The sequence below is a fragment of the Halichoerus grypus genome, chromosome 13 (assembly GCF_964656455.1).
Source record: "Halichoerus grypus chromosome 13, mHalGry1.hap1.1, whole genome shotgun sequence".
In the NCBI taxonomy this organism is placed as follows: Eukaryota; Metazoa; Chordata; class Mammalia; order Carnivora; family Phocidae; genus Halichoerus; species Halichoerus grypus.
In genome coordinates this window covers 38,532,871-38,547,544 of record NC_135724.1, presented here as the reverse complement: position 1 = coordinate 38,547,544, position 14,674 = coordinate 38,532,871, and the positions used below count along the sequence as shown (strand labels likewise).

Here is a 14,674-nt window from a genome sequence, read left to right as displayed (position 1 = left end):
CCCTACTATGCTGTACCTCTTATCCCAGTGACTTACTTATTCCGTAACTGGAAGCCTGTGCCTCCTGTTCCTCTTTATCCATTTGCCTATCCTTCCACTCCCTCCCCTCTGGCAGCCATCACTTTGTTCTCTGTATTTATAGGTCTATTTCTAGTTTTTGTTTTTCAGATTCCACACATAAGTGAAATCATACAATATTTGTCTTTCTCTGATTGATTTTTTCACTTAGCATTATATCCTCTAGAGGTCCATCCATGTTGGCACAAATGGCAAGATTTTGTCGTATTTTATGGCTAAGTAATAGTCTATTGTATATACGTATACCACATCTTCTTTATCCATTCACCTATCGATGGACACTGAGGTTGTTTCCATATCTTGGTTGTTGTAAATAATGCTGCAATAAAAAAGGGGGGCATATATCTTTCGAATTAGTGTTTTTGTTTTATTTGGGTAAATCCCCAGTAGTGGAATTACTAGATCATATGGTATTTCTATTTTTAATTTTTTGAGGAACCTCCATACTGTTTTCCACAGTGGCTGCACCAATTTACATTCCCACAACAGTGCATATCCTTTTTTTCCATATCCTTGCCAACACTTGCTACTTTTTGTCTTTTTGATTCTAGCTATTCTGAAAGGTGCAAGGTGATATCTCACTATGGTTTTGATTTATACTTCCCTGATGATTAGAAATGTTAAGCATCTTTTCATGTATCTGTTGGCCATCTGTGTGTCTTCTTTGGAAAAATATCTTTCAGGTCCTCTGCCCATCTTTTAATTGTATTACTTATTTTTTTGGTGTTATGTAAGTTCTTGACATATTTTGGATATTAACCTCTCATCAGATATTGATAGTGTCCTTTGATGCATAAAAGTTTTTAATTTTTTTATTGAGCTACAATTAATATACAATAGTTTCAGGTATAAAACATAATGATTCAATATTTCTGTATACTGTGAAATGATCACCACAGTAAGTCTAGTTAACATCCATTGCCATACATAGCTAGAATTTTTTTCTTGTGATGAGAACTTTTAGGATGTACTTTCTTAGCAACTTTCAAGTATGTACTACAATAGTATTAACTATGGTCACTATGCTGTACATTAAATCCCCATGACTTACGTATTTTATAACTAGAAGTTTGTACTTTTTGACTCCCTTTTCATTCATCTTCTAAACCCTGCATTGGGCAACCACCAATCTGTTCCCTGTATCCATGAAATTGTTTTTTTGTTTTTCTTTTGATTCTACATATAAGTGAGATCATATGGTATTTGTCTTCCTCTGTCTTATTTCACTTAACATAATGCCCTCAAGGTACATCCCTGTTGTTGCAAATGGAAAGATTTTATTTTTTTGGGGGGGCTGAGTAATATTCCATTACACACACACACACACACACACACACACACACCCCACATCTTCTTTATCCATTCATCCATTGATGGACAGTTAGGTTGTTTCAATATCTTGGCTATGGTAAATAATGCAGCAATGAACATGGGGGTGCACACATCTTTTCAATTTGTGTTTTTTCTCCTAATAAATACCAGAAGTGGAATTGCTGAGTCATATGACAGTTCCATTTTTAATTTTCTGAGAAACCTCCATACTGTTTTCCACAGTGGTTGCACCAATTTACATTCCCAGCAACAGTATGCAAAGGTTCCCTTTTTCCACATCTTTGCCAACACTTGTTACTTCTTGTCTTTTTGATAATAGCCATTCCGACAAGTATGAGATGATCTCTCACTGTGGTTTTGATTTGCATTTCCCTGATGAATAGTGATGTTGAGAATCTTTTCATGTACTTTTGGTTATTTGTATGTCTTCTTTGGAAAAATATCTATTCAGATCTTCCGCCCATTTTTAAATCATATTGTCTTATTTTGGTGTTGAGTTGTATGAAGTTCTTTATTTCGGATATTAACCCCTTATCAGATATATGATTTGCAAATATTTTCTCCCATTCAGTAGATTGTCTTTTCATTTTGTTGATGGTTCCTCTTGTCATGTAGAAGCTTTTAGGTTGATGTATCCCTACTTGTTTATTTTTGCTTTTGTTAGCTTTGCTTTTGGTGTCAAATCCAAAACAGCAAGTAAAATGAATGAACAGTAGCTTGACCTCTAAAACAATGTCAGATTAAAAAACAACCTGCAGGAACTTATACAATGTTTGATACTATTTGAAGAATAATAAAGAAACCATGCACTGTGCTTAAATATACGAATATACATATACATATATACATATACATGTATATATGTATAAAAACATACAAATTTCACCTAGAAACAGATTTTCCTGATAAGGTTGTCTTTGGAGAGTGATGGAGGAAAATGGTACTGTTGAGAATACAGGACACATTTAACAACTCTATTTACTTTGAAATAATAAAAAATAAAATGAATATGAATTAAATTTGCTCATTTAGTGGCAGGTATAAATAATTTATTTTTCTATAATACAATCCCACAATAGGAGAGTTAAATGTTAATTAATCATTGAAAAGATTTTACACTTTATTATCATCAACAGTGAAAATGACTGATAATATTCTGCTTGCATTCTCTCCCAGCTTGACTTACAACTTCAAAAATTATCATGTTGTTTTAAATCTCCAAAATTGTATTAGTAGGTAGACTAAATATTATTAGTACTCCTAAGTATAAAAGGGAAGATAACACAGTTTAAATGAGTATCAATTGACTGTATTATGTGTAGTTTAATAGTTCCTTTGGGAAATAAATAGCAGGTCAATTTTTAGTGAAAATGAAACATTTAAAGATGTTAATTTCTAATAGCTGAAATATTTTTTTATCTAAGTAACAATCTATAAAATGCATATCTATTCATTTATTCATTTACCTCAAATTTTTTTGTATAAAATTCTTTCAGAGCTTCAAGTTCTTGGTTCTGTTTTGAGTTAATTAGAGGACCAAGTTTATTCATGTAGTCTATGTCTGCTTGAAGCTTTGCATTAGCTTCTTCTAATTTTGCCTTTTGTTCCTCAAAATGTTTTAGTTGATAAGCTTTATCTTCAAGATGCCATCGTAATTCTACAATATCTCTCAAATAGGCCTCATGTTCTAGACATACAATAACAAAAGAAAATCTGATTTTAAAACAAGAACTCCAGAAAGAAACCTTTATTTGATAATGGAGATATATGAAATACTTTAGATTCAGAAATTACTTATCTGTGAAGCTTACTAAATTTAAGTTACCTTAGTATTGCATTATAAAATATACTGCTTTAATCATTTATTATCAAATGGATTAAAATCTATGTTTTATAAGCTAATAATTGTTTTAGTACAAATCCTGCCTATTACAACCAATGTATATACTGGGTTATGTATAACCACTCTATGAATTACAAAATGAGAGAAACTGCAAGAGTAGAGGCCTTCTAAAATCATCTAGACGTAAAACAATGAGATCGTTATAAATGTCAGAAAGGAAAAAATAAATACTATTTTCTGTTGATACAATTATATATCAAAACACAATAGAATCAACTGAAAATTATTACAAATAGGATAGCTTATATTAAAAATTGCTTATTGTTGTAAGCCACTGAGTTCCAAGGCAATTTATTACAAAGCATTATTGTAGTAAATAACATTAATTCACGTGACTAAACAATGCAAAACAAAATTAGAAGATTTAACATTGTGTTATTGCTGAGATCTTCTTCCACAGTAGAAGCACTCTTGTGAGCATCTCTATGGGACACAGTTATCTTCACACTCCATCCTCTCTGAAAGGTCAATCCCCAGAACACTCTCCTAGACTTCCTTTCACTAGTCTTAACATTCATGTTCTTTCCAACCCCCATTATGCCATCCTTTTTGCTACTTCCCATTTGTATCCCAGGACATTTCTCCTTCAAGGTAATCTGTCTTCACCCTTCCCATATTGAGATTGTAAAACAGTAGCTCCCCAAATTATGTCAACATACCATTAAAATCCATACATAAAGAGGTCTTTGATTTTTTTCTCTTCCATTAGGTAATCAGTCATTGGGAAGTAGTACCAACAGAGCCATGAATATAGGGTAAGGAAAAGACAGAGAATCTAAAGAAGCAGGTACAATGAGAGTACCAGGGAAACCTGAGTAATTACTTTAGCTTGGGTGTAATAAATACACATACTCTTTTATTTTTTAAGGAAATACAGCTGTGCATATCTAATTTTATAATTTATAAGTTCATGTAATACCCAATTTCTGATGAAAAACTTATTTCTGATTATCTTTTTTGATAGGAAAATGAAAAGACATTTGCTAGATTATTGGCTGCATATTGGGTGCCAGTGGCTGTCATTCTGTGTGTGGGGGGGGTGAGGTGACCAAGTAGAAAGGAAAGTAGTCAAGGGTATAAAACCCCACCCTCACTCTTCTCCATTATCTCTCATGGTCTCTTGCCACTAATTCCCAGTGGTTGAACCAGCAAGAAAACAGATTACAAAAGATATCTTTGATTCAATCCATTATCAATCAGCCTCATGGATCACAAAACAGAAGATACAAGTGTGAGTGGGCTAGTTAGGGGGATAGATGGGTCTGGAGGAGTGACCACAAGATATCTAGAAAAAATTGAATTTCTTCAATATTTTCATTAATTATAAATATAAGTCTTTTATAAAAATTATTAGAAATCCTATAAACATCATACTTAATATTAAGGCTGTTAAAGAGATTAAAAGTTTTCTTGTCACATAAGCTAGAGACTTTGGGAATCTAAAATTTATAAGAATATATAATTCTGTAACCTGTAAAAAAATTATAAAATTTAGAAATTTTATCCTAAATATATCAATATAAAGGCAATGTGTTCCTGAAAGCACATTACTTTTCAGGAATATTTTACAAACAGAAGGCACTTAAAAACCATATAGTAATAATGAATTTAAATTTCATTGCATGTGTTAGCTACTTAAATAAAATAAAGCAGATGAACATAAATTTCAGTTTTTTAAGTAGATCTTTAATAGTTTTTTTAAAGACCTTCAGGTAGATCTTTAAATCAAAGATAGCCCAAGCAATAAATTATCAACAATGGCAAGAATATATTCCATCATTGAAAATGCATTTATGAGGTATGTAGAATGTGCATGTATGTATCTCAATTTAATTTTATTTTGGCAATTCCTTAAGTAGAACTTCATATAAACCACAAAATACACTATCTACTCTTATAAAGGCCATATGAGATTATATAGAAATTTATCAGCAAAATATTAAATAAAACCAGCTACCACTGACTTTTCTACTACTACTGACAAGGAAAGCCTTCCCAAACATTTTTTAAAAATTGCAAGGGTGTCTGGGTGGCACAGCTGGCTAAGCATCTGACTCTTGGTTTCAGCTCAGGTTGTGGTCTCAGCATTGTAAGATCGAGTTCTGCCTTGGGCTCCACACTCAGCATGGAGTCTGATTCTCTCTCCCTCTGCCTCTGCCTCTCTCGTGCTCTCTCTCTCAAATAAATAAATCTTTTTTATAAAAATTGCAGATGACTCCTTGTGGATGTGAATGTGAATCTGCTCAAAAATCTACTGGGCTCCAGAATTTCCCAGGATGCCTATTCTGACCCTATTGTACCTTTGGTTGCCTCTAAAACACCAATATATATAAAAGTATGCATTTATAAATTACATACCTATGCTATTGTATTAGTACAGTATGCACATCATAAATTCTATTCAAAAACCTTGTGAATCAGAACAAACTCACTCCAAGCCTGAATTATTTTTATAAACAGCTATAGAAACCAAATGTTTTGTAAAATGCATACTTTAAAGTGTGTGTAGAAAAGAGCCTACTCTTACCTGAGTTTAGAGCACTTTTTGCATAATTTTTAGAATTAACTCTTTAGTAAAGGGCAACAAAGAGCATAGACAAAGGCTGAATTAAATTCATCCAGCCCAGGCTCTGGGTGATTTCCTGCTTTTTGAGATCTGCTCCAGAAGGGAGTGAACAAATGGTGAGTTCAATCTGTGAGTTCAGTTTTACTTTAAAAGGAGTAACAGTCACTGAAACTACATGTAATTTATTTTATTAAAATAACATAATCGAGGAACCACTGGGCAGCTGTATTTTGTCAGGTACAATAAAAGCAAAATTAAAACCCAAATCAAGAAAGAAAATAAAAAGAATAAAGTTTAAAAATATAAATAAAAGTTCTAATCTTTTCTTGCAACTCCCAAAAATGTGCACACCCTACTTGAAAACTATAGTTTTAGAAGACATATAACAAAGGTGTTTGTAAGTGTCCAGTTTGACAAATAATTTCATGTCTCAGGGTAATAATTAATACCTCCCTTTTCTTTTCAAAAGTGTCTTAGTTTAAACGATAGGTATATGAGCTCCCTAATATAACCCACTTATAAAGCATGTGAATCCTGAATTAAAATTTTTAACTGAATTAAAATTTATTTATAAACAAAGTCCAGCCTCAGCAGAATCATGTAGTAGGCATGCTCAACAGGCAGTACTTGGAGAATAAAAAATCCAATGCCCTTAGACTGTTTAATACTTTACCATAGGTCCCTTATTCTATAGTCTAAAACAAAAAAGTTTCCTTTTGAAACATGTTACCTACATGACTCTTGGAAACATCTCCAGTTTTACTGCCTGCTAGAAGTTCTCAATAAAATCTACTACTGAATTCTCAAAAGCAGATGCATGTTGCTAAAGTATCACTTTAAAACTCTCTTATTTTCCTAGATTTAAAGATTTAGCCAATGACACCAATTGGAAATCACTTAAATTTCTAAATTTCAAGTACTCAAATAATGTAGTCATCATAGGAAATATGTGCCAAAAATTTAAATGTCCCGTGTTACCATAAATACTATGGAATTACCAACAAACCCCAAACTGCAGAAGGTACAGGTTTGCTCAGTGCAGTCTCAGCTATATAAATGATAGCAGCATTAGCATTAACAGCATATATCAAAAAGTGCACTAGTTTGGATGCAAAACAATATGGTCAGAGTTGACTTTTTTTCAGGGCTTCAATTGATTATTCATGCCTCTTGAACAAAGTAAATGGCAATATGAAAAAATTCTTATTATTACCTTTCTGCACAGCTAATGGGATTTCTTGAAGTCTCCAGATTGACCAAGAATCAATTTTCATGTGCATCTTCTTCTTTCTTGATTTTTGTTGTTTTAAAGCTTCTTCAGCTTCTGCACGGTCAGTTTCTAGACTTTTAATGAGATGAATGGCCTCTGATAGCAATGTTTCCATTTCCTGCTTTAATTCTGGACACTTTTCATCTTAAAATAGAAACGTGTATTCACATTTGTTAATAAATCAGCCTATAAACGAGGTGGTGGGAACATAGGTACTAGTTGCATCATTATTCTTTTTAATATTTATATGTTTAATGAGAGAATTTTAGAAAAATGAATTAGCCTTTTAAGGACAGTTTTATTATAATACAATCATAACATTAATTATAACCTTTGAAGACAGATTTTTAAGTGAACATTTTGTAAAATAATTAGAATAGAGAAATCTCAAGCAATATCTTCATGAATATTTTATCTAAAAAATGTTTTCTTCATAAGCTTTATTATAGAGCTTTATTTTTAAATTATGCTTGTGTTTCCTCTCATTCTATGACAAAAGCGAATCATAATGATTACATCAGATAAATACTGCAAATCCTCAGATGGTTCCTAGAAACAAGATACTTTGTATTCCTTATCAGAAAATAACATCCCTAGTTAGCCCTGCCAGGAATTCATTGTTTCCAAATTCCATTTATTTAGTTATAACACAAATTAACTCCTGTAATGAGAGATACTTGTGATTCCTGGTTCACAGCTCTGAAAAGATATGGTTTAATGTTAACGAAATGATTAACATGGGTATTCAATTCATCTATTTATACTAGAAACACGCAGAGAGCCTGTTATGTTCTGGGCAATACACTCTCTCCCCAGAGATAGATCAGTAAGGAAGATGGATATGGGTTCCACTCTGGTGAGATTTATACTTGTAAACAGTGACTTTTGCCAAAATGTGACATGACAAGAAGACATAAACAAACACAAAGTGTCAAGAAAGGCAAAGCCTCAAAGAACTGAGGCTACAGGAAAAACAGTAAAACAGGTTCAAAAAAAAAAGGCAACTAATAGACCTCTGTTTTGTTTTGATTTGGACAATAAAGCAATAATTTTCTGCTAGAAGATAATATTACATATTGGTTATAAGTACAATCTCAGTAGTCATACAGTTTCTACTTCTAACCTAGTAAGCCTATCAAAGAAATTCAGCATGCTGCCTGAAAAGAATTCTTGAGAAACAGGTTTCTCTATTGTAATGCATAAAAATTATCTTTTATGGATTGGCCCTTTATTTGGTCTATATTTATTTGGTCTATTGTCTTCTTTTTTCATATTCTACCATATCCTGGACACTTTATATCCTTAATTGTCTGTTTTTTTTCATGACAACATATACAGTGAACACTGTGTTCTCTAGCCAACTTATGATCTATTCAGTTTCTATAAAAATATCTCAGTCTGAAAAGTATAATTAAATTAATGCCACTTAAATCACTTCTGATGCAATATAAATGTTTTACCAAAGATGTCTATCATGTTGTACAAGATATCTTTTGTACTGTTTCTATGATAGCATTCTAAAATAAATGCTGTGTTTATAACTTGAAATGTCTCCAATTCATTGTATTTAATCTCTCAATTTTTTTCTAGAGTACCATCTCAATTTTACTGTTTCATACCAAGTAGGTGAGTAACCACCTGCAATTCTTTTTAGCACAAACACTTAATTACAATAAATCTCCCTCAACCTGATACTGTCTTATACTTTGGGGTCAAATGTATGAGTTTATAATAAACATAATTGCAATTAATTTAAATGTTATTATGTCCACTAATATATTAATCTTCTCCTAGTATTTGTCATGTGAAAAATTAAGAAGTAACAAATGAGATTTTTTTCTTCAGTGTAGATACAGTGAAAAGGAAACTAAAAACAGAGCCTCACTATAAGAGACAGCTTTGAAAACAAAATATTAGTACTTTTACAAAATCCTGAATTCTTAGTTATCTCTCATGAAAGGAAGATGTTTAACAAATTTTTGTGGTGAGGGAAGGAAGAGGTGTTTAATATAGTATTAAGAATACATTCAAATATGTTGAAGTAATTTTAACACAAATTTTATTCCAATATATAAATTACTATACATTTTATAAATTGTGACAAGATATTAATCTTAATTTATACATATATATTATATATAAGATATAAATATAGCAGAGCCTCCATGTCCAGTGTGGTAGCCATGAATCACATGTGACCATTTACATTTAACATGTTAAAATTAAACTGAAAAATTAAATTCTCAGTCTTCCTAGCTACATTTCAAGCAGCTACTATATATGGCTAGTAGCTACTTTACTGGACGGTGGAAATAGAGAACACTTTTATCCCAGAAAGTACTACTGGACAGCACTGAATTACAGTTAGCTTCTTGGGAGATGGAGAGGGATCACTATACACTCAGGACCTAGACCAGTATATCGTATAATAAATATTTGTTGAATTTTGTTGCTTAATCAAATGATAGAAGGCTCTTTCCTACATTAGACACTCAAAAGAATTATAAAACTCTTAAAAATAATTATTGTAAAAATTAAAAATATGTTAAATGAAAAGTCAATGAGCTTTTAAATATAATTTCACTGATTTAAGTATGAGGTACAACTCTACCTCTCTCTTCTGGTTTAACCTCTTTCACTGGTGTAGCAATACTCCAATCTTCCTTCTGGTCTTGTGTGGATGAAGTTCTGCTCCTATATAAAGGGAAAGAGGCAATCAATTAATAAAGAACTGCTTTACTTAAAGTTTAAAGGTAGTAAAACAAATTTTAGGTGATTCTCACATTAAATTTTAAATGTTTGTGGTGAAACTTACTATACATGCTAATGCTACTATCTAAGAGAGTAATATAGCAAAATTCTAATACATAATGGGCTTTATATTTCATGGTAAATTAATAGAAATTTAAAATTTGTTACAAATGACCTAAAAATATTTGAGAGGATATTAAAGAAGTTTTGTGTTTTTTTTTTTTTTTTTTTAAGAAAATGAATTGGTGTTCCTTAGTGTTGCTATCAGAAAAAGGGGGGTTATTGAGAATAATTTGAGAGCTATTTCTCTAACTTCAGTTTAGCAGTTTCCGGGGTACCATATAAAATACAAGGACCAAAAATGCTTTTTCAGATTTGAAATTAATAGGTTTTAGCAAAATGTCCAAATTAAAATGTTATTTCTTTTCTAAAGAATTTTTCTAGGGGCGCCTGGGTTAAGCATCTGCCTTGGGCCCAGGTCTTGATCTCAGGGTCCTGGGATCTAGCCCTGGGTCAGGCTCACTCAGCGGGGAGTCTGCTTCTCCCTCTCCCTCTGCTCCTCCCCCCACCACCCCATCCCTCATGCACTTGTGCATGTTCTCTCTCTCTCAAATAAATAAATAATAAATAAATATCTTAAAAAAAATTTTTTTAAACAGTTTTTCTAGGTAAAGTTTTCATTGTATTTAAAAAGAAGTACTTTTCATCTGATAAAAGTTATAAGAAAAACAGTATCAACAACAAAGCAGGGAGTGCTATTTTTATTAAATTATTATTTTTTCTATTAAAGAAGTATTACAAATTAAAGTAAGTTTGTACATACCAAAAATCATAATATAAAATAATCTATACTAATTCATTCTTTTTAGATATAACAGAATATAACACTCTAATGATATTTCAATTTTTATAAAATTAGAGTCATAAAATATTGCATGCTGCCTTAGTTACATGACATTGTTTCCTGTATATTTGACTACAGTTTAATATTCTGATGGCTGCATACTATTTGTCTCATTGTTGTTCCACAATTTATTTAGAAAAGCCTGTTTATTATGAGGTCAGAAAATATTCATCATATTTTCTCCTTTAGTTTTAATTTCATTTTAAAATATTTTTGTTAAATAATCTATTTTTTCTTGATTGTTTGAAAATAAAAAAATGTTGAATGAGTATGTTGCACACTTGAAACTAATGTAACAGTATATGTCAACTATACTCAAAAAATTAATTAAAAATAAAAGAAACATTCATACCACAAAAAATAAATAAGTAAGTAAATAAATAATAAAAACACGGGTGTTGCTGGAGGGAGAGTCTGGCGGGGGCAGGGATAATTGGGTGATGGGCATTAAGGAGGGCACTTCATGTAACATGCACTGGGTGTAATATGCAACTGGCCAATCACTAAATTCTACTTCTGAAACTAATAAAGAAAATAATTAAAATAAAAATAGAAAAATAATTGTCCCAGCAAATAATGCTCTCCCTACTGGTTTGCGATACACTAAATTGTTGCACATAATTGAATCTATTTTTGTGTATTTTTTTCAAAATTTAGTTAATTTTTGGACCAGCAAAATTGTTTTTTTCTTTCTTTTTTTTTTTAATTTGAGAGTGAGAAGGAGCAGGAACGGGGAGGAGGGGCAGAGGGAGAGGGAGAAGGACTCCCTGCTGAGCAGGGAGCCCGACATGGGACTTGATCCTGGCATCCTGGGATCATGACCTGAGCTGAAGGCAGACGCTTAACCGACTGAACAACCCAAGCACCCAATTCTTATTTTTTTTAATTGAGGCAAAAGTCCCATAACATAAAATTAACCATTTGGAAGTGTAAGCTTCAATGACATTTACTACACTCAATGTCGTGAATATCACCCCCATCGAGTGCCAAAATATGTTTATCACCTTAGAAGAACTGCCCCTTATTTTTTTTTAAATATGGAACGCTTCATGAATTGGTGTGTCATCCTTGCACAGTGACCATGCTAACCTTCTCTGCATCGTTCCAGTTTTAGTATATGTGCTACTGAAGCAAGCTTCTTATTTATTAAGCAATCTCTCCCCGTTCTCTCTACCAGCCCCTGCCAAGAACCAATATGCTTCCCATCTCTATGATTTACCTGTTATGGATATTTCATATAAATGGAATCATACAAAAGGTAACTTTTTTATGTCTGGTTTAACTTAGCATGGTGCTTTAGAAATTTATCCATGTTACAGCATGCATCAAAATTTTATTACTTTTTATGGTTGAATAATATTCCATTGTATAGCTATACCACCCTTTATTTATACATTAGTCTACTGAAAAAAATTTTAAATTCAATTAGGCAACATATAGTACATTATCAGTTTCAGATGTAGTGTTCAATAGTTTATCAGTTGTGTGTAACACCCTGTGCTCATCACATCAAGTGCCCTCCTTAAATGCCCATCACCCAATTATCCCATCCCCCCACCCACCTCCCCTCCAGCAACCCTCAGTTTGTTTCCTATAATTAAGAATTTCTCATGTTTTTTTCTCCTTCTCTGAGACTTCCCAGTTTTCCCTCCCTTCCCCTATGATCCTCTGCACTGTTTCTTATATTAGACATATGAGTGAAACCACATGATAATTGTCTTTCCAGTTCCATCTATGTCGATGTAAATGGTAGGTATTCATCCTTTCTGATGGCTGAGTAATATTCTAGTGTGTGTGTGTGTGTGTGTGTGTGTGTGTGTGTATGTGTGTATACATACAACATCATCTTTATGAATTCATCTGTTCATGGACATCTCGGCTCTTTCCACAGTTTGGCTATTATGGACATTGCTGCTATGAACATTGGGGTGGAGGTATCCCTCCAGATCAATAAATTTGTATCTTTGGGGTAAATACCTAGTAGTGTAATTGCTCCATCATAGGGTAGCTCTATTTTTAACTTCTGCAGGAACCTCATACTGTTTTCCAGAGTGGCTGTACCAGGTTGCATTCCCATCAACAGTGTAAGAGGGTTCCCCTTTCTCCACATCCTCACCAACATTTGTATTTTCCTGTCTTGCTAATTTTAGCCATTCTGACTGGTGTGAGGTGGTATCTCATTGTGGTTTTGATTTGTATTTCCCTGATGCCAAGGGATGTGGAGCATTTTTTCATGTGTCTGTTGGCCATTTGTATGTTTTCTTTGGAGAACTGTCTGTTCTTGTCTTCTGCCCATTTCTTGACTGGATTATTTGGTTTTTGGGTGTTGAGTTTGATAAGTTTTTTACAGATCTTGGATATTAGCCTTTTATCTGATGTCATTTGCAATTCTCTTCTCCCATTCCGTAGGTTGCCTTTTAGTTTTGTTGACTGTTTCCTTTGCTGTTCAGAAACTTTTGATCTTGATGAAGTCCTAATAGTTCATTTTTGCTTTTGTTTTCCTTGCCTTTGGAGACATGTCTACCAAGAAGTTGCTGCAGCCAAGGTCAAAGAGGTTGCTGCCTGTGTACTCCTCTAGGATTTTGATGGATTCCTGTCTCGCATTTAGGTCTTTCATTCATTTTGAGTTTATCTTTGTGTATGGTGTAAGATAATGGTCCAGTTTCATTCTTCTACATGTGGCTGTCCAATTTTCCCAGTACCATTTATTGAAGAGACTGTCCTTTTTCCATTGGACATTCTTTCCTACTTTGCCAAAGATTAGTTGAGCATAGAGTTGAGGGTCCATCCATTGCTGGGTTCTCTATTCTATTCCATTGATCTATGTGTTTGTTTTTGTGCAGTGCCATACTATCTTGATGATGACAGCTTTGTAATATAGCTTGAAGTCAGCCATTGTGATGCCTCCAGCTTTGGTTTTCTTTTTCAACATTCCTCTGGCTATTCGGGGTCTTTTCTGGTTCCATACAAATTTTAGGATTATTTGTTCCAGCTCTGTGAAAAATGTCGATGGTATTTTGATAGGGATTGCACTGAATGTGTAGATTGCACTGGGTAGAATAGACATTTTAACAATATTTATTCTTCCAATCCATGAGCATGGGATGTTTTTCCACTTCTTTGTGTCTTCCTCAATTTCTTTCATAAGTGTTCTGTAGGTTTTAGAGTACAGATCCTTTATCTCTTTAGTTAGGTTTATTCCTAGGTGTCTTATCGTTTTCGGTGCAATTGTAAATGGGATCGATTCCTTAATTTCTCTTTCTTCTGTCTCATTGTTACTGTGGAGATATGCAACTGATTTCTGCACATTGATTTTATATCCTGCCATGTTACTTAATTCTTATATGAGTCTTGGAAATTTTGGGGTAGAGTCTTGGGTTTTCCACATAAAGTATCATGTCATCTGCAAAGAGTGAGAGTTTGACTTCTTTGCCAATTTGAATGCCTTTTATTTCTTTTTGTTGTCTGATTGCTGAGGCTAGGATTTCCAGTACTATGTTGAACAACAGTGGTGAGGGTGGGTATCCCTGTCATGTTCCTGACCTTAGGGGAAAAGCTCTCAGTTTTTTCCCATTGAGAATGATATTTGCTGTGGGCTTTTCGTAGATGGCTTTTATGATATTGAAGTATGGTCCCTCTATCCCTACACTGTGGAGAGTTTTAATCAATGAAGGATGCTGTATTTTGTCAAATGCTTTTTCTGCATCAGTTGAGAGGATACAGTTCTTGTCCTTTCTTTTATTAATGTGATGTATCATGTTGATTGATTTGTGAATGTTGAACCACCCTTGCAGCCCAGGAATAAATCCCACTTGGTCATGGTGAATAATCCTTTTAATGTACTGTTGGATCATACTGGCTAGTATCTGG

General features: G+C 33.1%; 1 protein-coding gene and 1 non-coding gene across 2 annotated transcripts in view; both read right to left on the bottom strand.

The window, feature by feature from the left end:
* The window catches only part of CCDC178 (coiled-coil domain containing 178), a 410,550-nt gene that overhangs the window by 342,957 nt on the left and 52,919 nt on the right, over positions 1-14,674 (bottom strand). The window contains exons 5-7 of the mRNA XM_078060501.1: positions 9,761-9,843; positions 7,093-7,293; positions 2,877-3,097 (exon numbers count right to left, since the gene is read on the bottom strand). Of these exons, the coding sequence (XP_077916627.1) occupies positions 2,877-3,097; positions 7,093-7,293; positions 9,761-9,843 (505 nt within the window). The remainder of the gene's footprint in view (positions 1-2,876; positions 3,098-7,092; positions 7,294-9,760; positions 9,844-14,674) is intronic.
* LOC118533193 (U6 spliceosomal RNA) lies at positions 11,836-11,938 on the bottom strand. The gene has a single exon (XR_004916109.2). It is a non-coding gene; the product is annotated as a U6 spliceosomal RNA (small nuclear RNA).